The sequence below is a fragment of the Anneissia japonica genome, unplaced genomic scaffold (assembly GCF_011630105.1).
Source record: "Anneissia japonica isolate Jap-2015-1 unplaced genomic scaffold, ASM1163010v1 scaffold1489_len2284818_cov182, whole genome shotgun sequence".
NCBI classification, from domain to species: Eukaryota; Metazoa; Echinodermata; class Crinoidea; order Comatulida; family Comatulidae; genus Anneissia; species Anneissia japonica.
This window is the reverse complement of record NW_022698455.1, coordinates 2,001,581-2,027,712: the sequence shown is the minus strand read 5'-3', so window position 1 is coordinate 2,027,712 and position 26,132 is coordinate 2,001,581. Positions and strand designations below refer to the sequence as shown.

Here is a 26,132-nt window from a genome sequence, read left to right as displayed (position 1 = left end):
GTTTTACTTTTAAATGTGTATCAGTGTCTTACTTGTTTGAGTGCGGTTTTTAATCTGCTATATTTCTTTAGCCTAAAACACACGGTATGTTCTATGTCGCCTTTCTAGAGACATTTAACGGGTGGTCGGCTTACGTGACAAATCATCATTATGCAAGGGGTTTGGCAAATCAAAGAAAGAAAATCTTATGTTGTTGAATATATTTGAACGTTTCGAAACAAAAACACATGATGGACTCTGATACAAACTATGTCACCAACTGAGTACATTATGCTAAATAGGCCTAGTTGTATATACTATATATATATACATATATACAGTATACATATTATATATACACATATGTATACATATATATACATTTATATATATATATATATATATATATATACTTTTTTCATAAGAAGACATTTTATATGAACAATGAGGCTCAAATTGTTTTAAAAGTAAGAAGGAAATAAGAACAAATTGAGGCCAAGGTAAAATGTCAAATGAGATTTTTATTTTAAAAAATAGAAAAACATATCTTATTTGTACCTTATTTTGCAGTTGGTGTGACAGTGTTACACCCTCTGTAAAACGGTACAGTTATTAATAATATACTGCTGGAATAATGTTCTTATAGGCCTATGTATAATTATATTACAGATGGATCAATATAGAATGTATATAAATAAACATTTATACGCCTATGTACATATAAGCCAATATTGATTTAAATGTTGGCGTATCTCTGTTCCACGTCAGTGTGCCACAGGAACTATTGTTAATATTTAGGCCACATATATAATAATGATTTAAAATAGATGCAGTCTCAGTAATAAGTAGGTCTATGTTGGTAAATGATATGAGGCTATAGTGAATGAGTAGGATATGGTGTTAATTCGATACCTCTATGGAATAAATCCATAGTGAACATTGACACGCATGTCATTGAAAAAAAAAGTGTAAAGTATACGTACAATACGTGCGTTGGCTAAGCAATGCGGTATACACTCTTTAATATAAGAACATATTTAATAAGAATACTGAGGCTGAAATTGCTTAAAAAGGAAGAATCATTAAAAATAAAAGTAAATTAAGGTTGAGGTAAAATGTCAAATGAGCTTTATATTTTTTAAATAGAAAAACCAACCAATCTTATATGTACCTTATGTGCAATAGGTCACAGGTGTGACTATGTAATACCATCTATAATACAGTACAGTGATATACTGTTGTACAATAATAGGTTTCTATCATTGAAAAGTGTATAAAATAAGAACAAAATAAGACAATTTTTAGCCTGAAATCGGCAAAAAAAAAATAAGAACACCGACTCAGGGCAAACTTTTACTGAAAAAAAGTGTACATGCCTATAATTGTATAGGCCTATTACTATTGTTTCAATGCTTAATATGTATATTGTATTTCGCAAAATCTTTATTATCCGGGAGTATAGAAGGAAAATCACTGAATGCGCTTAGTAGACATGGTAGTATTTTCATCCACATACTGTATAGGCCTGTGTTGTAGGCCTATGTATTGAAGGTATTGTAAACACTATTGCTACTCTATATTGTATTTCAAAAGGCTAAAAACAAATTTGTAACAATTTCAATCCGTGTACATTTGTACCCGGAAATTTCTGAACTGCTTCCCCCCCACCTGGTGTAGTAAGTATGTGCAGTGTGCAGGGTCCAATACATTCGAATCAATTTGCAATCATAAATAGCAAATTGTTGGCGATTTAACGCCCTCACGTTAACCAGGTTCACGAAAGGTGACGTTGGCGCCGGTAATTTTTATACCATTTTCGCAGCGATCAAGAAAAGAATGGGAGCATAGAAAACGCTCTATTCCCAAAACGCGTCCGAAGAGTTATGATTTCTGAAGAAATTTGCGTCAGCTGGAGTCAACTTAAATTTTGCATGATGACATTGGACAGATGCTACAGTGGAAGGACCGTTTATTTATATTTTATGTCTGGACTCTGTAAAAAACTTCGGCTGTGATTGTAGCATAAAGTGGTGGCGGATCGCGCTAAGATGTGTATGAGCTGTCTAGCGCCAATGGGCTTAAAGATCGTCTCAAAAAATTAACGGATTAAACGGAAATTAAGTTGGGACGAGTGTTTTGGTATGTCGTGGTTGTTTAGGCATGAACGAGTACAATACCTGACCTTCTGCTAAACTCGTCGCTGAATAGCACCTTTTCTTTTAGCGCGATTTGTCCGGCTATTCATCTCCTTCTAACCCAATTAAAACGATACATACCCACTTAGCCCTACCTCAATGCTTATACAAAGTAACTCTTTGCGGTGCAATTTATCTGATATCGATGCGCTATTACCGTTTGTCGCGATGAGAAAAAACTGGGTGACGGCTGAAGTAAAAAGCGACGAAACGCGGAGACATCAATTCCCTAGGGCTAGAATTTCAACTAGGCTCATCGCACTGTGGTACTGCGGTTATAGAACGGGGTCTCAAAGTCTAGGTACTTTGTTGTATATCTTTGATCGCTAAGCACTGCTGCATTCTGCTTCTTCGAATTCCAAAATGAAATAATTTTATTCTGAATTGAACAAAGTGGATGAATTAATAGAATTATCATAAATTATGACTACTTGTATACGCGGTACTGTAAAGAAGTTTCTTAAATTGCGGAGAGAATGTATTATTTGTTGTTTTAAAACTGTACGTTTATATTGCTGCCAACAGAGGTGAATACAGGTACAGGTTTTGGTTGTTGACCCGAAAGCCCGGTTCCTACGTCAACAATACACCTAATTTCTGTAATAGGCCTATTCATTAATTTCTTTATTATGAAATATTATCAAAGGATGAAAAACACAAAATTAACTATTGACGGCAAGCGTATTTTAATTGTGGGACCGTAGGTTTGTGTCTGGATATGGGAGAATAAAAGCAAAAAAAAAAAAAAAAAAAAAAAATCATGATGATGTATATATATATCTCGATGCGCTATTATATTTTAGAGAAAAGGGTAAATTAAACAATAGTCCTAATATTAATAATCATAATAACAATAACAATAACAATAATAATAATGATGACGATGACGATGATAATGACGATGATGATGATGATGTAATACCGAACGGCATTGTGCTCTTTACGGTGAAAACATTTGCAGTGGCACAGCATTAATTTACCAATAGTAAATTACAAAGAAAATAAAATATGTCAATTTATAAACAGAAACAACACAAAAACATAATGAACGTATAATTATTTTTAAAAATGTCAAGCAAACTGAGAAGCATCAATAGCAAAATAGAAAAATTCGTTGAAATTGATTTTAATATCTTTTAGGAGTTGATTCTATGCCTTTTCGTTGGATATGAAAATGGTGGCAATCGGGACGGATCCAGAGATGTCGAAAGGAGGTGGGGTGGGGACCGAAAGTGGGGCCGATCGAGATAAAACTACCCTGTGGGGTCGAGGGGCACGCCCCCGCGAAATATTTGTGTTCTAGACGTCCGAAAATAACTTCCAAGCCGTTTTGGTCGATAATTATTTTTCTTTTTCCTTCTTTCTTTCTTTCTTTTTTTTTTTCTTTTATTATTCTTTTTTTTTTTACTTTCTAAAAGTGGGGGGGAACAGGGTCGTTCAACTTGGCCTCATTTGAATGCATTTTTTTTTTATAAGAACCAATATAATTTTCCCATACTCAGGGTTTTTATTTGTTTGCCAATTTCAGGCTCAAAATTCAAGTGATTGATCAAGGTACAATTTCAGAGAGGAATAAAGAAAAAAGTAAACTAACAAGGAACTCCAAAGAGACATATTCAAATAACTTAAATCTAATGAATCATATTGAATTTATTGAATCCTAATGAATCTTATTGAATCTTATTGGTGGGTGTGGAGTCAGGATCAGGAAAGACATCACCATGACCCTCCGGCTACAGGAATAGGGGACAGCGCTGCCCTGAATCTGCAAAAACAGCCAGAAACTAAAAAATAGCCTGGTAGTCACAGAGACAGAAAACAGCTAACTATCTGCCAGTAGATCACAGTGAGTCTCCATATCTCCTGAAAAGTCCCCACCCACCAATAAGAGACAGCAACATTTCCAGGAATGACTATCTACTGAAATGTTTATTGAAGACATGAATGGAATTATGAACAAAAGATTGTCTACAACGTTTAGTGTTTTGATTTAAGGTGATTATATTGTACAAGAGTATATTATTATTAATGTATTGTATTATAGAGGGTATTACATAGTCGCACCTACTGCGTAAGGTACGGAGAAGACCAAAAGAATTTTCCTGTTTATTTTATTGGTTTTCTATTATTTTTTAATAAAAAGCTCATTTGACATTTTACCTCAGCCTCAATTCGTTCTTAGCTATTATTTTTAAAGCAATTCAACCTCAGTGTTCTTATAAAAATGTGTTTTTATTTTTTTTTTAAAGTGTAGTATAATTATGACTATGATTATTAAAATTATTGTGATGATGTGTCCATGTCCTTTTATATAGTAGTAGTATCAGTATAAGTACCGTAGTGTTTTTACATGAATTTTAGTGTAGGCCTATCATCGTTGTAAATGTTTCTTTGTATATTTTTATTCTTAATTTTGTAATGAATTGTAATGTAGGCCTATTGTAAATCACATGCAATTCAGTTTTTTTTTATAAATATTTTACTGCTATTTGTGATGGAAATTAAATGAAATTCTATATCGTATAGGCCCTAGGCCACTACTAGATTATTATAATTAAGGAATATCATTATGATTATTATTACGATAAGGAATATTATTTTGATTATATTTATGTTTGAAGGTCTCCCTGCAATAAAGACTACTCTTGGGACAGGGGTTTCAAGGTGTTTAAGCAGCTTTGGTCTTTAATTAGAAATAAATATTCATAAAAAGATATAAGATAGGCATTCATTTGGGGCTCCAGTAAGGACGTCCTTAATTTGAGGTGTTCTTTCATTTGGGAGATCTCTTGAAACGAGACCTGAATGATTATTATGATTATTCTTATCATCATCATCATCATTATATTATTAGGCCTATTATTTATTTATTATTTATTTAATTATTATTATTATTATTATTATTATTGTTGTTGTTGTTGTTATTGTCACTCAATATTATTAGGCATAGGCTTATAAATGACGTTATAATAGGCCTATCTAATTAACATCAATACCACTAACTGTAATTTTTTCTTTAAATCTCGTTTATCAGCTAATACAGTTAATAATTTGATATAGTAATTAAAATTGATAGTGATGACGATGTCTACTTAAGAGATGACGAATGAAAATATATCGCCGAGCAATAAAGTCAACATTGCCCGCGGAGATGCCACTAAACTTCGCATGAACCACACACTACGTACCCTGATAAAAACTAATGATGGCGTATGAACAAAGATACTAATTCAAATTCAGTCTATAATGAACGATCACTTTACGGAATATCATTATTATTATTTATTCCTACGAGTTTCTTCAAAGCTTTTACGATTCTGCAATACGTTTCCGTTTTACCTCTGATTGTATGGCACTACTCCACTACCGAACTCAATATTGTTTTATGACTTGCCTTAGGAAACGTCTGAAACTAGTAGTAGTAATCGACATCGCATTAAGCCCTTATGGGTAGCTCATTGTCACAACCAAATTAAATGATTTATCGTCGTGTACTTTTCAAATTACTTCTTAATCGAGATGTTAGCCAAGTCGTTATTTCAGACTCATGAATTTTAAAGTCCATTTTCGTTGATTTACCTCCACGACTTGAAAAAAGACTCACACAGATAGGCTGTTCAACTGTCATTACTTAACCAATTATATGACCATTTTGAAAATCTGCGATGTATTGCCGCGTATGGTTATGAATTATTCATACATGTATCTCGTCGAAGCCAGCTAACCATGCTAATGCAGAATTCTTACAAACTCTACCTGAAATACTAACAGAACTGACAGCGACTAACTGACGCTTAATGATGCAACTTTTTGCTGCATGTGACATCCATCCAAGCGAAGTTTAACTCCTTCATAGAAGTAAATTGATAGACCTATATAATACGCTTGATAGGCGTTTGATTGTATTGAATACAGAGAAATACAAAAGACATGCAAAATTCAAGATATATATTAACTGCTGAGACAAGCTATACGGATGCGAAACGTGAAAGATTCACAGAAGGAAAGGGATGTAAAAGGCTTAAATGTTTGAAGAAAATATTCAAATATGGTGGGCAAATGCCAATTATTATTTATAAATTATTATTATTATTATTTATATCAAGCCTATTATTATCATCATCAATATAAGTACTGTGGTTATTGTTGCGGTTATTCGTTGTTGATGTTTCTTTGATATTGCCATCGTTATATAGATAGGCCTATTGGTAATCTTTGTTATTTTTATTTTTATTGTAATTCATATTCTTATAGCAATTCCTATTACTCAGCCTATGTAAAATCACAGACACCGTATAATAGGCCTAGGTGCATACCAGTAGTGGTAAAACTTATCCTCAATCAACAATTTAACAGAACTGTCTTCACAAAAGTATATGAAACTTATTAAAATAATAATTATTACAGAAATAATGAAATAATTCATATATCTCATAGCTTAATCCATACGGTACGTTGTTCTTCCAACTGAAAAAAAAACACGTTTTCCCGCCGATTCTATCATTAATTATTATAAGTTCTTTTGAACTCATAAATTCTGCCAGCAAATGTAAGGATATTTTGTTTCTGTAAATCATTGAAAACTTTTTTCAATGACTTGTTTCAGCCCTGGGTGCTAGCTCCTTGTGGCTTACAATATGCTTTTAAATAAAATATGAAAATATAATTTAAAGTAAGATAGTAACCAGGTAGCTTCCGTGGCCTTGTTTAGGGCAGAAACAAATAAAAAACAAATATTTTTTAAATATGAGCTACTCAATGTACCTGTATTAGGTAGGCCTATTATACCTAATAGTCTCCTTTGGAAAAGTGCATTGGTGCTTCGTTTATTTTATAGCCTAGGTCATCGATTAATTGGACAATAAATAATAACCTTCTAAGAAAGAAAAACGGTTAAAATTAATTCGATAAACGTTTGATGGATATTAATAAATTTAATGTTAATCATCAAACTTTCGCAACCTTAATTTTATATCTAGGAATACCGTATATAAAAAACCATAAGCGATTAGCCGTCTGTTTAAAGGAGGACCAATAAAATCCCAGACGATAATAAAATGGATCGTATATAAATTTATTAACTCCTCCTTGAAATCCGTTAGAAAATGGAGGGTGTCTCATTCTCATGGAAAAAATAGGCCCTATACGTGTATGGGCCTATGTGCCTGGTGGGCCTATTTTGAGTCAAGCTCGCTAGGTTCTAGCTCATTATATGAGGGGTTGAATAGCGAACCATGACTAGCGGGTAAACCCCAACTTACTAAATCAAACATTAAATTAGAAAATGATAAATGTAATATTAAAGACATTATTTTTTACAAAAAGAATTCTCAACTTACAATGATTCAGATCAGAACAATGCTTTTGCTATTGTATAATTTTTACTATACTAACATCATGAAATTTGTTATTACAAAGATGAGGGAATTGGTTTTGGTATGTAGGGGGCCTGAATACCGGGAAGGCCTTTATGAGTTATCAAATGGTTCTTTATTATACATTTTTATGGATAGGACCTATTCATAAATGTATAAAAAAGAACCCATGCGTTTGTTAATAAGCGAAAAAATATTCTATTTTTCATTTTTAATTTAAATTTCAATTTTATTGTGTTTCAAATGCCATCAAGGGCCAATATATCCGCAAGAATTTAATTCACGAATCGAAAGCTAAAAGCTACTTAAATATATAGGTTGTACATTATCCAAATATAACCAATAAAAAATAACCTTTAACCTTTTAACTTAACACATACAGTATAAGTTTTCTCATAGTACTATATACTATATAACCTTTAAATGAGTCGTAGGCTGAATAGTGTCTCTGTATTTTCAGCGCGAAACATCATTTACGCGTCCGACATTGTTTTGGCGCTCATCTCAATTAGCTTATTGTAACCAAATACCCACGTCATTATGTAAACTTCGTTGTCATCGAATAAATCAATTCTCCATTAAGCAATTACCATAAATATGATATTTTAAGTGGGATTATTGAATATCTTTGGTTATCTCGCTACGAGTTTTTGTTTTTCAAGCAGTGAACCTTTCAAACCAAATATTGAAATAGATATTAATAAAGCCTAATGATTTTTAAATGTTAGGTTTGAAATTGCATTATTTTTATACAATGAAGCAAATCATGAACAAGTTTTCCCTGATGCCTTTGCAAGCAGCTGGTCAGATTTTTTTACAATAGAGTTTTATTTTAAAATGATTAATATTCAGTTGGTATGATTGACTTGTTTTCATCGATAGCAAATCATTTCACGCTTGATGTAAATCCATATAATTTGTCTTCATACTTTTGTCTTTTACTGGAGACGTTTGGCTTGCTTGTTTCAAAGAGAACAATAAACGAATTTAAGTGAATAACCATCGTTTAGGAGATAATTTCAGGAAGGTCCATGGAATTTAATATTTCTATAGAAAATTCCACAACACAATCTGTGTATTGTTTTCTGCGCGGGGGTATAAATTTGAGGGATAAGTTTTATGCTGATGTGGAACAATGACGCGGGATCTTCTAGAGCTGCCATTGACGCCAACCTCCACAAAACACCGTCTGCTTTATCAAAAGCGGTGTTCTCTACTGCAATGTTTCAATGTACCACATTGGTTTACAGACTATTGACTGATTTCTGACCTTGACTTTTAGATAAAGCACGAAGTAAATGAGCCTGAACTAATTGCTTTAAATCTGGTAAGACTGTTGAAAATCATTATCGAACAACTCTGAAATTTGTATAGGTATATTATTAGCTGAGTTTGTACTTGGCTGTCAACCACAACTACTTAGAATCACTTCTTTTCTTCGCAGTCCATTTGATCATGACTAAGAGAAAACATTTAAATCGAAACAATTGCTCTATTAATAATACCAGGAACGTATAAAAATAAAACAAGGCATACTTACTGGCGGTACCGTACCTTGCTCTATGCTGCTACTAGTAGTAGCAGCTATCCTGATATTTATATTTTATATGAAGTTAAAGATAATGATCGTGATACTGATTATGATGATGATGATGATGATGATGATGATGATGATGATGATGATTGTGATGGTGTATTAGTAGTGTATCCTGATATTAAATACGGTAGAATAGAGTCTGAGTCTCACAAATGATGATGATTTTTTTTTCAATATTCATAACATTTTAATATTTCTAATAATTTCATCTTTTTTTATTGTAAGGTAATTTTAACCCAGTTGCCTACAATTCAATTTTTATTGCCATAGGCTTCTGTATTTGAATTTGTGTATGTATGTATGCTTATACACATCTAGATGTGTATAAGAGGTAATAATAATTAAATGTTCCTTAATTAAGGGTTATTTAACCTGGCACAGTCAGAAAGTGTCGCCATCCCCGCTTAATAGGGGTTCACGTTTCCCCTTAAGAGGGGTGTCTCCTAAATAGGGGTGTACCAAAGGAGGGGTTCTACTGCATTTACCTTTATTTAAGTGACAAGTGAAAACGTAAAATTGTCATCTTTAGGTATTTTTATGCACGCCAACAACTTGAAAACGATGACGTAGGTTCTCCATTATTTTAGTTAAATTGATCTAAAAGAGTATAATTAAACGAATTTGTAAGAAATTTCCATAAAAATAAAATACATTTATGGTAGGAAATCAACATAAATGTAATTAATTTTTTTTTAACAGAGCTTGTACATTACTTCATAATTCAAGTGCTCAATTAATTATCAAATATTCCTATTTTATTGAAATTTATTTAAATTTCTTGGATGCACAAGATAGCATGTAGGTCTATATGAATTTAGACATAATGACTTACATTAGGGTACATGTTGTGGATTACAACCCAATATAAAACTACTTTCTTACAGGGAAATCAATCCAATGGCTAAGGGCCAAAATAGAAAAAAAATAGGTTTATACTAACAGATGGCCATTGAAGAATCCCATTAAATCCATAAAAAACTGGAAATAATGAAGAGTTGACACCGTAGGCTTATATACCGATCTTATAGATTAAGAAAATAAAATCTAGTTTGATGTCATGTTAGTTTATGGCCTACCTGTATGTTACATTATTCAATTTCAGTTCCTACTTGATCATCGCTGATGACGTAGAGTAGTATAGTGAAATAGGGATTTTTCGGCTGATCGTCGAACAATTAGGCAAAATACAGAAATTACAATGAATGGTACAATTTAAAAAAAATCGTAACAACAATAAAGAATAATAATGGTCGTGAACCATGTGGCACACGGCATGTAAACATCCTCGGCTCTCGTCGCGATGAACGAAAAAAATATGTTCTATTTTACTAAAACCAATAAAGAGGAACAAACAAGTTTAAGAATTTACATATTACCACTGATAACGTTGTCAACAAACAAGCTTAACAGTTTCATTTCATTTTTTTTTATTCTGCTATCTGGCTATTACGAATCATTATAAGATGCATCATGAAGTATTCTAAAGAGGGCGATATACTTGTTTTTTTCAAAACATAAAAACGCCTTTCTTATAACAAGACTTTGACTGTGAATAGACAATGTGTTTTCCTTTCTTAAGGAAAATTATTTATAAGCCTGTATCAATCTGAAAAACAAACAAATGGCAATTAATTATATTTCTACAAATCAGGGGTGCGAAAATCAGCAATTCAATTGTACTATTGAATTGCACTTTGTACTACCAAAATATTTAATTATTGTTTTTAAATATTATTAATTATCCAGGTAAGTATATAATTACAGTATATAATTTAAAAAAGAATAAATCTTTTCTACTGGACTTTTTTGTGATGCGACCTGAATCGGAAATGACATACCGTACTCGCGCGAATAAGCGCCCGGGCACCTAAAATAATTTTTTTGCACTTTCTGAGTGGCGCATAGGCCTATTCGTTCAAACGGGGCGATTCTGAAAACATTGTGAAACTTGAGGGGGCGCTTATGATGGAAATAGATGAAACTCGAGGGGTTCTTATGGTAAATTATTAAATTCAAGAGGAAGTTTTTGGATGAAAAAAGATTATATAAGGACATTACGAATGGTGGTTAGGCGGAAAAGATAAATGTCCAGAGAACATGGCAAGAATGCTGTGAATATTTACATAACAGCAAAATAGCAGATGAAATTAGTGGTGGTGGGTAGTGGTTAGCTTGTTGGCCATCGGCCGATTGAGATTAGCAGGATGGCAGGATCATTGTAATTTTTCTTGAAAACTCAGATGAAAATGTGCTAAATGTCGGAAAAAAAAGTGGAGTAGGACTAGGCATAAACAAATATGTAAAAAGAATAAAGTTGGAAATATACTGTCTATCCAGGGATCGGAGCTTTAATCTGTCCAAGAGAAATATCCACATTTTGATATTGAGACCTAAGAAGAGTTATTCCACTCTGCAGCTCAAATTATGCCAACAACCACTGTCATGGGAAAAATCACGGTCGTAAAATCATTATTGTTATGTAAACTTACCCATCTGATCCTGGCACTAAATAAATGGGGTTCTCTGCTGGAAAAACATGAACTGGCTGACTGGTAACTCATTATTTACTATATAACATGTAGGCCTACTGTTGAAAATATGCACTGTAATAATGTATTACATTTGAAAAGAAATATGGAGAAAAAAAGAACAACCACAGTCCAAGGATTGATTGGATTTATTGACTTGCTAAAAAGAAATTCTTATGATATTATTATTGAATATGCGCTTATTCAAACGGGGCGCTTTAGGAAATTTTCAGATTAGGACGGGCGGTTATTCGAGAGAGGCGCTTATTCAAACGGGGCGCTTATTCGCGCGAGTACGGTTGTCACAAAATAAATAAATTCAGTTTAAAGATTTATTTATTTTAAAAAATTAATATATAATTATTATTTTCAGAACACAATACTTTATAACAGATCGAATCCAGGAATTTCGAAATGAGGGGGCACCGATTTATCAAAAATGAGCAAAGTGAGGGGAGATAGCAAGGGGAAAGAGTCAATAGGGAGGGGACCAAATTAAATGGGTTCCATCATTTTGCATATTTCATTAAGTTAACTTTCAATTGAACATTTCAACAACACAAATTTCCTCGCCAATAGGGAGTCGGCAACTTTTGGTTTTGGCAAAGGACTTAACTGTACCTGGTATTTTTTGTTCAGTCGAAAACTTGCGATTCATGAAAAAATTAATATATTTGTGAATAATCAGGTCTGATGATATTTCCGATGGCTTAGATGCAACTTTGATTGAGCCTAGGCCTAAGCAGATAAATACTGTAATTCCAATAATGGTATAATTATTGTTTAGTTTATGTTGTTACTAAATTGTAACATTTTGTCTTTGAGTGTAATTAATTATTTGTTTGAAAAAAACGATGTAGGCCTATTTGCTATTATTTATGCAGGGAGTTGTTATAGTGATAGTTGTCACTATAACAACTCCCTGGTTTATGTAAGTACGCAACTTCTAATGTTTCCATCCAGGGACTTAACATGAGACTATACCATTCCATGTATAGGTAAACCATTTCTGATGTTATTAGCGTTACATAATTAGCCAAATAACAACAAATTAAATACATTATGGATCTTAAAATATATTATTTAAATAAATTTATTTGTATCACAATTTAGGCCCTATTTTTAATGTTATGTTAGCTATTATTAACGATTCCTAAAAGAAAACAATCAGTGCAATGCTTACTATCCCCATCCCTCAATGGACGTTACTGACGATGAGTCACGAATCATGTTGTTGATAGTTAAAATTAATGTGATGTTTTCCTATTCTCGATGCATAATATTTTCCTTATTGTTGTTATGTTTGACTCAGAGTAGCCTAGGAGTTTACCATATTGATGATTCGCAAGGAGCTGGGAGACGATTTGATGGCATCGGTGGGCTTAGTGGTGGAGGGGTAGGTACTACAATGTGACTAAGCATACTGAAGGGTCCTAACCTAGGCCTAGGCAGCTTTCACTAGGCCTAATCTAAGCCTCCATCCAGGCCTCTCTCTCTAGAGTTCCGGTTTAATTCCAAGGCCTAGGCCTAGCCTATATGCAGTTGTTTCTGTAAGTTAAGTTAAAGTGTGCTACCCTATCTTAACCTCATCTCAAACTAGGCCTAGGCATTGGTTTAGCCTAAATATATATTTTTTAGAATAAATAATCTACCCCGTAGCCTGCCTAGCTAGGGGCCAGACCCAATTCAAGGCCTGGCCACGTCTGCCAGTGTCTATCTCTAGTTAGGCCTAGTTCAACATTTCATTCCCTTACTATTTGTTTATAATACAGTTGTTCTTTTGTATTATTTATTATCAGGCTACATCCCGACTGCTTGTCAACTATCAAGAACCAGAAAGGAGTTATATTTTGGACTATTTATTCTTGGTAGGTAGGTAGGTGTGTGTGAGTTACCGTATATTCTCACATATTAAAGACGAGGCTTAAAATAGCAAATTAGGATTGAAAAACTGGGTCATCTTATACATACACATTTTTTTTAATCTTTAAAATCTTGTTCGTCTTATGTGCAGATTATCCGTAACACACATATTTACTACTGAAATGAAGCTAACTGTTAGTATGAATGAATGCCATACAAGCAGGCAAATTAATGCTGATATAATGAAATCCATGAACTTTACCAAGCCTAGATCTTGAAATTGGCGATGGTAATTTAAAGGCTAAGACGGCTTGATCCCAGTGGATTGTATCGAAGGAGGAATTCCAACAGTGAATTGGGGGACTGACATACAAAAATTGTCCAGCATCTTCTCAAACTTGGGGGTCATCTTATATGCGTATTGCCTTATATACGGGAATATACTGTAAACCTAGACATTAGTAATTTTCAGAATTTATGATATAAGATGACAATATAACTTGTGAAACATAAACCGTACCCAGTGAAAATTACAGGTGATGAGTTGATAGTGTTGGTGGTGCTGCTGCTGGGAGGCACTGCTATAATGGCATTGATGATGAGCATAGAGATGGCCATCCAGTAAACTATAAATTAAAATAAATAGCTTTTATGAATAATAAGCTTCTAAGCATAATATAGTGATATATCATCCAATGTTACTGAATGATCGGGGCAAGCTCCAAGCACTGCCTATAATACACAGCCTATGCATTACAGACTGACAAGCCAAACAAACTTTGGCTCAGAGTGTATTTACTACACTGCCACAGCCTACACAGACATACCAACTATTAACTGCCAGAGTAATATTAATAAATAAAACACAACCCTACCTGGATTATGGTTGAAATTAGCCACACAGGAAAGCTAAGAACTTTTCACTCCAGAGCCCATTACACACTGCTACACTTAAACATAGTCAGCTAACAAAACACACTAACAATGGCTACTGTAACTGATTTGCATATAGGTGAGCTCTGTGCTTGGATATAGACTTTAGAATTAAACTAAAATAAAAGTTAAATATTGCACATAACAGTGGGAATGGCAGAAGATGGTGATTATTGTTGTGATAATTAAGTGATGATAAATTTCAATACTGATGATGATGGTGGTGTCAAAATCATGGTGGAGATGATATAATGATGACCAATGGTGATTATGACATTGAGGACAACAATAACTACAATTATATAATTTTCTTGTTCTCTAGCCTCAGTTTGGTGCTTCGCTGCACATTTTGAAGGTGGAGATTGGAGGCGATGCCCAGAGTACAGATGGTACCGAGTCATCTCACATGCATTCTCCAGATGATGAGAACTATCAGCGAGGTTATGAGTGGTGGTTGATGAAGGAAGCAAAAAAGGTCAGTCGGTATTCCACTCCTACAAATGCCAGGGTTCGTTTTCCCCTTTTACAACTTAAAACCTTGGGCTTCATACTGTGATATCCTAATTTATAATAAACATATTTTTGATCATTTCTCCATTCAAGATTTTATTCTCATCATTTCATGAAGTTTTTGTGTGTTTTCTGGAAATGAGTTCCGTATCTCAAACAGCCAAAAAGAGCTGAATTGCAAAATAACAAGAAATCTTAGGAGTTCTCAATTTTTCTCATCGTTTTCTCTATTTTACATATGCTAGACAGTGTTTGTCTTAGACTATTTTATTATAATTTCTATGCTGTTTTTAAAACATAATTACGCATCAGTAACCCATGTTTACAAGTTAAATATCTACTGGTTCTTACCTATCATCTTACATTGACATTTGGCCTCGCTCTTGGAAATGGTGGGCATATAATATGTTCACACTAAAACAAAAATTTGTATTTATTATTTTTCATGTAATTAATTAATCTATTTTTATCTTGTAGCGTAACCCATCAATCAAACTGTACGGGTTACCATGGGCATTCCCTGGCTGGATTGGAAACGACAAGGGCTCTCCCTATAGTAACATTACAATGACAGCCAACTACATCTTGAAATGGATGAATGGTGCTCAGAAATATCATGGCCTTTTTATAGATTATATAGGGGTATGTTTCGACAGTGTATAAACTGTAGTAGTATGAGACTAGCTTTTATATTTATATTTTACATAGGACATTATATTCATTAGAGTATTTACACTCATTCGGAGAATGACATTCATTGAAAATATTACACATAATCAGAGTATTTACACTTATTTACACTTAATCAGAGTCTTTACACATTTAGAGAATTACTCATTTAGAATGTAACCTACGGGGTATTTACTTATTTAACTTGTTTAGAGTGCTTATATTTATTTAGAGTATTGCACTTAAGACGTTGACTGCCAGACCTTTTTTAAGGTTCCTTCCCATGTGCCAAAACAAGTTTACATGTACAAACATACTTTTTTGAAATTTTATCTAATATTTATCTAAATATTAGGGTACGAGTAAACTCATTGACGGCACTGTGATAGAACTTTTGATTGACTATGCCAAGTGCGAGTTATCTCGTCCACTTTTTTATGGGTTGGGAATATGTTGAAAGGGCGCCCCCACTTGTGCTGCTCGAACTACCGGCAACATAACACAACAGACATACATAAGTCATTTGTACATTATCATCTATGTGCATCTTCCCCGAACTACCAGCCGTTGAATCTGTGGTTCTACAATGTATAACAAAGAAGTTATAAACGCTAGAATGTTACCCGGATTTTGACGAGTATACTCGTCCCTAGCGCCCTCAGCAACACCCTGTGGGCGAGTATACTCGTTGCTGGCAGCCAACGGGTTAAATACTTGGGAACATAGATGATAATAAGTTCCTTTTTAATTTACAGATATGGAATGAGAGGATGTATGATAAGGACTATATTAAACTTCTCAGGAAAATGTTGAATGAGAATGGATTTGAAAAAACCATGCTCGTTGCCAGTGACAACAAATGGGACATCAGTACTGATATTCTGCTTGATGCTGACCTAGCCAAAGCTGTTGACATTATTGGGTATGTAATGGTACCACAATGCAGTATTGTTTTTTTGGTTTTTTTTTTCAATATTTATTTGCTACTACAGATATTTTAAAAGTTTAAATTAACACTAGAGTTAAAGGTGTTAATGCAAGTTTTAAGTAATGATAGTATGCCTACACTGTTTACCACAGTCAATTTTGTGTGTGAAACACTTGAAATTATGCTGATACCAAAACCATACAGCACTATGTCTACATGCCTGCATACCCTTAGGTTGAATAAAAGAATAATTTTTCTGCACTAGGACTCACACAAAATATAAATAGAAGTCTATTTTGAGAAAAGTGTCATCAATTTTATCATTCAAGTATCCACTATCCTGGTACGAAAACAACAGAAGACACTTTGAAAACTGGAAAGACCATCTGGTCCTCGGAGGACTACAGCACGTTTAACGACGAGGTCGGCGGTGGGTGCTGGGCACGTATCCTTAATCAAAATTACGTTAATGGCAACATGACGAGCACCATCTCGTGGAATTTGATTGCTAGCTACTACAACGCGCTGCCATACACAAGGAACGGGTTGATGACAGCCAACGAACCGTGGAGCGGACACTATGACGTTGACACTCCCATCTGGATATCAGGTCTGACATTTCAATTCTTTCATTTTTATCCTTGTGTGACAACAAGCAACAGTATTTATAATAATAATAATAATAATAATAATATAATAACAATAATAATAATAATATTAATATAATAATAAAGAAATACAAGGATAATGCTCTCTTTTATTATTTCATCAAAGAATACTCTAAAACAATTTTTTTTCTTCATTACACAATTTGTAGCCCACACAACACAGTTCACACAGCCAGGCTGGTATTACCTTAAGTACGGCTCAGGAGCAGGACATTTAGATAAAGGTGGAAGCTACGTGACCATCGTCAACGGTACCCAGCTCACCATGATAGTTGAAACTATGGTAACGATTACGATATAATTTTAATGAAGTAATGGAATTTTTATTACAGTAGAACCCTAAATAACTGGACACCTTCAGGACCAAAAAAGCATCCCTTAATAGGGGTGCCCCTGAATAAGGGTTGGTCGTAGTGTTAAAAGATATACTTTCCCTTGCTTAGTTCTCAAAAAAGTGGCCCTTAATAGGGGTGTACCAAAGGAGGGGTTCATTGTAATTGAATGATAGTAAAATTTTAAAATTTTGTTGCTTTGTATAAATAAAAAATAAATCAAATAATAAATAAATTAGAAAAACATGGCACGTACAGCTAAATCAGAAACAACTCTTACTACACGCTACATCAGACAAGAAATATAATTGCAATATGGAATCAACTAGAAAAAGACATTGATGAATAAGACACACATTATAGAGGAAATGAAAAACAGGATAGAATTCTTGCTCGTAAGGCATGGTATCCTAGATCTGTAACAGAGCTCCCAAGTCTCCAGGATTACCTTGGACTCACAAGGAATTTTGGTTCACCTCCTAGACTCCAGGAAACTCACACTTTCCCTCCCAAAAAATTGAAGTTCTAGATTTTTCCAGAATTTAAACAAATTTAAGCTGAATTTTCCCATCCTTAAGAATGGCAATAAGGCACAGATTTTTATATACGATTTATCAAACATTATGGGCGACAATAACATATTAACAGTGACCTAAACATGCCCAAGCCTCTTTATAGTAAGCATGGCGATAAGTTTCTGTATGTGTGTACTTGTGCATATGCTTTAATTAGTATATGTTTCACAAACCTCTGTCAGACCTGCATGACAGATTCTTCTGGAATTTGACTTTTACCATTTGGAACCCCTGGACTTTCCTAAGACTTTTATTAAAATCAGGAGAAAGCTGATGATGATGGTGTATCTAATATAATTGTTTCTACTAATTTCATTTTATTAAAAGTTGTATTATTAATTAAGTGATTCTAAACACATCACTTTGGCAAGTGTCACCAATTCCAAGCTTCTACCAAATAATAATAATAATAATAATATATGTTAAATTATTAAAATGTAAATTATTTTTTAGAGTCATGACCATTCCATCTGTATTCGACCCAAGCTGCCAGCGTACAATGTTACAAAACAAGAAGCAAACTTTCAGTTGAAAGGAACATTTGTAAGTCATGCTTTCAGTTTCCAAATACCGTGAATTTGATTAAAGAACAGCTTGTATTTTCTTAATGGTCAATGGTTGCAGCAAACAAGACCAAAATAAGTGACCAACACAAGAAAATAAACTTTTTAATATATTTATATTCTCCACATTATAAGCTTTGAATGATGGGCCATTTACTGGAATCCACTTACTGCCAAAGTTATGAGGAAAAGTATTACAGCTTCTCTGTGCTAAAGTATACAATGCTGGCACATTCTTATGCTAATTACTCGGTTTAACATTTAGCGACATTATTCTGGTTTTGGGATGGCCATCCTGAAATAGTTAAAATGGAAAATAAAAAACAATTATAAATTAAATGTTTTATGATTATATTTTCCTCCTTTGTTTTACTGCTACTACTGCTTCTGCTACGCTACTACCACTGCTGCTGTTGCTGCTGCTGCTACTACTCTGCTGCTACCCTACTACTGCTGCTACTACTACCACTGTTGCTGTTGCTGTTGCTACTACTACTGCTACCACTATTACTATTGCTACTGCTAATACTACTACTGCTGCCACTGTTGCTATTGCTGCTGCTAATACTACTACTACTGCTGCTGCTACTACTGCTGCTACTGCTACCACTATTGCTATTGCTGCTGCTAATACTACTACTACTACTGCTGCCACTGTTGCTACTGCTACCACTATTACTATTGCTGCTGCTAATACTACTACTGCTGCCACTGTTGCTATTGCTGCTGCTAATACTACTACTACTGCTGCTGCTACTACTGCTGCTACTGCTACCACTGTTGCTATTGCTGCTGCTAATACTACTACTACTACTGCTGCCACTGTTGCTATTGCTGCTGCTAATACTACTACTACTACTGCTACCACTGTTGCTATTGCTGCTGCTAATACTACTACTACTGCTGCTACTGCTACCACTGTTGCTATTGCTGCTGCTAATACTACTACTGCTGCTACTGCTACCACTGCCGCTATTGCTGCTGCTGCTGCTACTACTACCACTACCACTATTGCTATTGTTACTGCTGCTACTACTATTGCTATTGTTACTGCTGCTACTACTATTGCTATTGCTTCTGCTGCTGCTACTGCTATGGTGTTGAGTTATATGTTTTACATACCCATTTGTTTTCTTTAGGTGACTTGTGAAACAGTGTGGTAGATATTGTTCACTAGATTTATACTTTTCTTTTCAGGCTTCTATTAAGAGTTTAAATGTTTGGCATTCTCAATTCAAGTATGGCGGTGAACAGAGTGAAATGTTCATTCAAATGCAACCGATTAAAGTAAGTTTTAATAAAACCAATGGAAGTATTATTATCAATAGCATGTGTGTCCTGATGAAAAGCATTTAATTATACATTATTAGACCTTTAATTTTTTTATGATTCCAGATGGCAAAATAGCCTCCATGTGAAGCTCTGTACATATTATTTAAAAAAAGTGTTGTATGCCCAACTATAGTCATGAAATGGCTTATATATATTAATCATGTGATGTCATCATGACCATATTTAGGTATCTCACATGTTTTTTGTCAAATCATTAAGATAGTCTCTTTGTGGTCACTAGGTTGTAAATGGAGCTTTTACCCTAAGTCTAAATGTGGATGAAGTATACACACTGACAACATCGGCAACTGGAAAGAAAGGCCAATACCCTGCCCCACCATCTTCAAGTCCTTTTCCAGCTCCCTACTCTGATAATTTTAATGGTAAGTCCTCACAGTACCTGTCTTTAAAAATGCTAGAAGTGAATGTGTGTCAAGACACCACGCTAAAGCTCTATTCCATGATAAACCAATAAACCTTTTTGTAGTACTTTAATAATGAAATGAAATTCATCTTATCTGTGTGATAACTTATAAGCTTATGTTTTTATTTTATAAAATGAATATCATCTTAACTGCATGATGCATAGAGTATCCGTATGATGATGATGATCCTCTGAAAAATATATTTTAAAAAAATGTTTACATTGCAATTAAAATCAATAATACTTTTTAAAAAATTGTATTAAATTCAGATTATGATGAGTTCAGTGAGGGTAATAATTTTGCTGACCAGTCTGGGGTGTTTGAGATACGTCAAAGTAACAACGCTGACCATGGCCTAGTGATGCGCCAGGTGGCTACTTCCTATCCCGTTGTGTGGTGCCACGATTCCCCCTCTCCCATATCTTTCATTGGAAACTCATCCTGGTAAGTTGTGTATTCACTGCAGTAAGATACTTCAATATTAAGTATAATAGCTTAACACAGATAGATTCCTTACTCCCACTCATTTGCAATTGGTAAATGTGGTCCGTAACTACATAACAACAGGGACTGTATAAACCAGTACACCGGGGTAACCCCTACTCGTCTCAAAAGATGTACCGGGTTCTTTGAATGAGCTACTTTGTGTACTCTAGGCCTACAGTTTATAGTCCTTATCTAACACTTGTTCAACCACCAAAACCACATTCGATAATTATTATGGCTGTAGGTTGCAGTGACCCTAACTAAACCACTTGGCCATTTGACTTAACGTATTGTAAACTACAAATAAAAGTTGAAATACTGACGATAATCTTTTTATCCTATCTAATTATCATGTGCCCCTGTTTCAGGAAAGATGTGAGTGTAAGTGTAGAAGCTTTCCTGGAGGAGGACAATACAGGGGTTATGTTGGCAGCAAGGGTAACCAATGGCGGATGTGCTGTTCACAAAGCTAGTGGTGTATTCTTCTGGATCCTAAGCAACAGTACTTACCTACTAACAGCCAAGCTAGGTAAGTGGACTTTTTCCTAATGGCAGTAACAAGTCTTACATGGTCTAGTAGTTAATTATGTCACAAGTTTAAGCCTGAATTCGTCCTTCCAAACTGTCACTGTATGAACATTGTATGTAGTGGAGCTGCTCTGATATGCACTAATTGATTCATCAATAACATTTTTTTTTTTTATTGGTTTATTAAGAGATCTCTTTTCTGATTGATCCACAGTGATATGTTTACTTTACAAATGTTATTGTTTTGGTGTTTGTTCTGTCATTTTTTATATCTATTTAAATTGTAAGGAGCAAGCCATTGTAAAGACGTTTGTCACCTGTTGGCTTGCTTCAGTCACTTATGTATTTTTGTGTGAAGTTCCTTAAATAAATAAATAAACCATGTTTCCGAGATAATGGCCAAAACATGTTGGAATGTCAACATTTTAAAAATCTATTTTGCTATGTTATTATTTTCTCCAATTTCGGAGTTAAAACAACATTTCCTAACAAATTTGGTCTTAGCCTGAAAATCCCCCCAAATTAAAACTTTGAATGCCAAATTCTCAAAACTGTTATTTAAACAGCTGTATGTTTAAACCCCTGAAATTTCACAATGAAACATCTGGTTTAAATGATTCTTTCATCATTTTATAACCTTCATTTTCTCTTGATTTTTTGCAAGGAGTAACTGGTTTGGTTTATCTTTGCCACATATAGCGGCAGTTAGTCTGTAAACTAGTGGTGCCATTGTGTTAAAGAACACTAATTATTTATGTGCACCAATTGTTCTTTCTAGATAAATTTTTGGTTTACAGTCAAGGCACTGTGGATGTGAGCAAGGATAAATGGTTCACTATGGGTTTAGTTGTGAAGGTAAGAATATTTAGTAAGCTAATGTATGATTGAATCTCTATTCTATGACCACAGAAATAAGTACTATGTAAATTTTGGAAAATGTGCTATAACATTACCATAAAAATAATGTTTGGTGTTTTTTTTTACAATCCAAAGATAGTGCCAAGTGCTATTTTCATTTGTAATAAATAAAGATTTTCTATGTTCACAAGTTATATTAAAAGTAGAATGCTTAAACTTAGCATATACTGTACATGTTATTAGAATATGTAACTAGAATATTCCGTTAAAAATTATATAGTATTTCTTTTTGGTTGGCAACAAGCCCTTTCCAGATTATCAAATTTTATTTGACAGAAACATGTGACATGCCTAAATATGGTCATGATGACATCACATCATGACCATATATAGGCACATCATGACCATATATAGGCACATCATGACTATATATGGGAATACAGTACTGTTTTTTGTCAAAGAATTTGATAATCGCTTTAGAGCACTTTTCAACAGCAGACCAAACTACACTAAACTCGCAACAATTTGTTTTTGTACATTATTCTTATATTGCAGGGAAGACAAGCAACAGGGTCGGTTAATGGCAAGCAAGTCTTCTCTCATAAATTGTACGAGGAACCTAAGAATGGATTTCTGGCTATAGGCACACTAACATTCGCTCCAGCAATGTTTGACAATTTTAACATCACTTCAGCGGCTTAAGATTATCTTTACCCTCAAAACAATTGTGAACATTCCTACTATTTTTCTTTCATGTTATGTAATAAAAAATAATTTGTAAAGTGAAGTTTTAGCAATTCAATATTGTACAATGCAGTAAGTACAAATATAAATTATATTTTTGTATTAATTACAGTGGAAAGAGAAGTATGCATACTTAGTATACTAGACAGTTAAATTCAGTATAAAAATATTTTGAATGGCGGGGGGGGGGGGTTGTTGCTATAATTAAAATATAAGCTAGAGTAGTAATCATTTGTTAAAAGCTATTGGTTAAGGTACACAGTACTAAAATATGTTTAACGTTAGAGCAGGCATGGTATGAGTTAAATGACATGTCGACAAGGACGCGAAGCCCTGCCCACAAAGCCACAAAAACCTTGGACAATGGCTGCTAGACTCATGTATGTTTCGCGTTGACAACCAGCTGTCTAAGGAAATTAAAATGTCCGAGAAATCACGTGACTAAATGATGCTCGCTGATTAGTCGGTTTATTTGTCAATCAAATCTTGTCGAGATGTTAATTACCTATCAATACATGTGTACTCTAACTGGATCTGTCACTCGTGAATCTACAATTTATACAGTAAAATATACAGTGATAAGTTTATAATTTAAATTACAAGTGTCCATTAATCTATCAGTTTTACAACACACTATGGCTATCACCAGCAGTGGTCTATACCCACTACCTTTAGCCCCACCAGAAAAGTTATACTTCTACTGTTGATGTTACTGTACTTCCAGAAGCTCAAAAATGGCACTCTCAGGCTAGCAGTCTCTGCTAGCAAATATCGACTATGGCTGCATAGTTGACCATTATTGATTGGTCATGTGAACTTATTCCATATTAAAAACACTCTGGTTTGTGTTCCATTCCCAACAAAGTCTATTTCAGGAACCAGTCACATAAAACGTATGTACCGGCCAAATTTTTTTCACCCTTTAGTGCAACTTATCTTTGCCCAAGAAAAAAAAAAATCATACAAGATTTTTTAGAATGAAAGTATGCAATCACGATAACTGTGCGTAATTTCCCGCTAGCAAGAAAATCGTCGAAAAGTAACAGAAGAAATATGCAAAAATAAGAAACATCTTTCGAAAATATACTTCAAATTACGATTCTAGTGTTCTTCAAATCAAAATCACAGGCTTGTAAGTCCGTTGCCAGTGCATTTCCATAACCTTTTTAGTTTTTTTGTACTGGAGTCTGTAGTTATTAGGAATAACTAATATTTTTTATGAATAAATGCAAAATGTGACCACTGTACAAAATAAATATCCAAACAAGAAGTACTTAAGCAGAGAAGTGTATTTATTTGATAACAACATAGCAAGATTTTCGGACAAAATAAAAGAAGGGACGTTGATAAGCCTTGCTGAAGATATCAAACAGGTAGCGTTGACACCCAACATAATATCCATGTCGCTCACCCTAACCCCTAGCTTACTCAAGTTTTTTCATAACTCCTTCTTACCTCACTCCCTAACTTACACGAAGTTAAATCATTTGCATTATTTCCTTTATATGACACATTTTAAATTGTAATTATTTGCTGCACCTCGCAGAGAATACCAAACACTTTACTAATTCATTTTTTCCAATTATTCCAACACTTATATATTGTTCATAGCAGTTTAACACTTAAATAGCCGTTCAAAATTCATTCTTTCTTGCAGAAAACGTAACCTCCAAACCATGACATAAACCCATGTTCGACCTCTTAGCTTTAGCCCAGCACTTCCTTTTGAAACTTTTTCCAAATGCACTGACTGATAGAAAGGGCGCTCTATACAGGATTTTCATGACTATCTCCATCTGGTGCCAGTTTTTCTCAAAAACCTGACCAGATAATTTCTAAGTTTAAGTACTACACCAGACTATCCTACATACTGTTTACATTTATTATTAAATAAGAATTCTCCCACTAAACCTCTAAGTCACTATACCCCACTAAAATACCCCACCTTTTAACAGGTGGGATGAATACATGAGCATATCTATGCTAACTTCTATATGGATAAAACTCTTCCACTTTTGCAGAGGAGAAAAAAAAACAAAAAAAAACCATGCATTAAATAAACTGCTTCAAAGCATTTGATAATTTTTAAGTAAAACTAAATAATTAGGCAAACAAAATGAGGGAAGACTTCACTGTGTTATAAATGAGGAGATACCGACTATTTGACTGCGTTTCCATCTATTTCAACATGTTTTAAGCAATTCAAAATTGCATTAAAGAATAACATTTAATGTTATTTTACTTGTATTATAAAGTAGTTACACAATGAGATGAGAGAGAATTTATTTTGACTTACAACATGGTACTGATGTATAAGGGTGCATGATGATAATGATGATGATCAACATCATCATAATAAATGGTATCCTAGATACTGTATATGAACACTCCTAAGAATTATTCAAGAGCAGGCAGGATTATGATGATAATGATGACAGCGATGATGGTGGTAGTGATTGTAATCACAATGACGATGCTGCAACCAACAATCGTAAATTCTAGCAGTCAACCGAATTGAATTTTTCCAAAAAAAAATTAGTCTTTGTTATATTAGACTGCCTAATCCATTCTGTAAATTACTACTTTCTTTACACACAGTGACTGACAATGCAGGTTAGTTATTACGGAGGAGGAGCCCTTACTAGGCCAACACTCAAATAGCTATACATCCACCTTATTTTTCATACACTTTAACCATTTTTTTAATAATCAATTCCTACCTACTAATATCCTACAAGTCCCAACATAAAGCTACACATATCTATGTTTATATATCATACATATATATGGGTATAACAACACAGGGCAATAAACACCAAAAAAAATTATGTGACATGCAATTATAAAGCAGTTATCAAAAATGATCCTAAAGGGGTTAAATCCCAATATTATTTGGAGATAGTCAGAAAGGATTAGTGACATGAGTTTAAAGGTCATGGTTCAGAGGTTAGTGGGCTTGTACAGCACCCTTCTTGATGTTCAGATCTTTGACGTTGAAAGAAACTTTTTCTTTGTGTTGTAGAGGTGTTGATGCCATACAGAAC

General features: G+C 33.9%; 3 protein-coding genes across 3 annotated transcripts in view; 1 reads left to right on the top strand and 2 right to left on the bottom strand.

The window, feature by feature from the left end:
• LOC117102614 (homeobox protein MSX-2-like) overlaps window positions 1–14,550 on the bottom strand; it is a gene marked incomplete in the record, with an annotated part of 24,320 nt that extends 9,770 nt beyond the window's left edge. The window contains 2 exon segments of the mRNA XM_033242989.1: window positions 14,058–14,163; window positions 14,413–14,550. Of these exon segments, the coding sequence (XP_033098880.1) occupies window positions 14,058–14,155 (98 nt within the window).
• On the top strand, window positions 12,881–24,361 carry LOC117102613 (galactocerebrosidase-like). The gene is made up of 14 exons (XM_033242987.1): window positions 12,881–13,070; window positions 13,474–13,542; window positions 14,793–14,945; window positions 15,458–15,622; window positions 16,405–16,571; window positions 16,907–17,187; window positions 17,395–17,528; window positions 18,606–18,695; window positions 19,913–20,002; window positions 20,289–20,430; window positions 20,742–20,916; window positions 21,327–21,487; window positions 22,265–22,341; window positions 22,900–24,361. The coding sequence occupies exons 1-14, from the start codon at window positions 12,903–12,905 to the stop codon at window positions 23,044–23,046; spliced, it is 2,019 nt and encodes a 672-aa protein (XP_033098878.1). The 5' UTR covers window positions 12,881–12,902; the 3' UTR covers window positions 23,047–24,361.
• LOC117102615 (protein FAM193A-like) overlaps window positions 24,360–26,132 on the bottom strand; it is a 35,970-nt gene continuing 34,197 nt past the window's right edge. Inside the window, exon 19 of the mRNA XM_033242990.1 lies at window positions 24,360–26,132. Coding sequence (XP_033098881.1) covers window positions 26,036–26,132 — 97 coding nt within the window. The 3' untranslated portion in view covers window positions 24,360–26,035.

Excerpts from the sequence above, each read along its gene's own strand:
- LOC117102613 (XM_033242987.1), top strand. The coding sequence starts at position 12,903 with ATGTTGTTGATAGTTAAAATTAATGTGATGTTTTCCTATTCTCGATGC. Across the intron at positions 17,529-18,605 it reads CCATGATAGTTGAAACTATG|AGTCATGACCATTCCATCTG; the intron begins GTAACGATTACG and ends ATTATTTTTTAG. Across the intron at positions 18,696-19,912 it reads TTCAGTTGAAAGGAACATTT|GCTTCTATTAAGAGTTTAAA; the intron begins GTAAGTCATGCT and ends TTTTCTTTTCAG.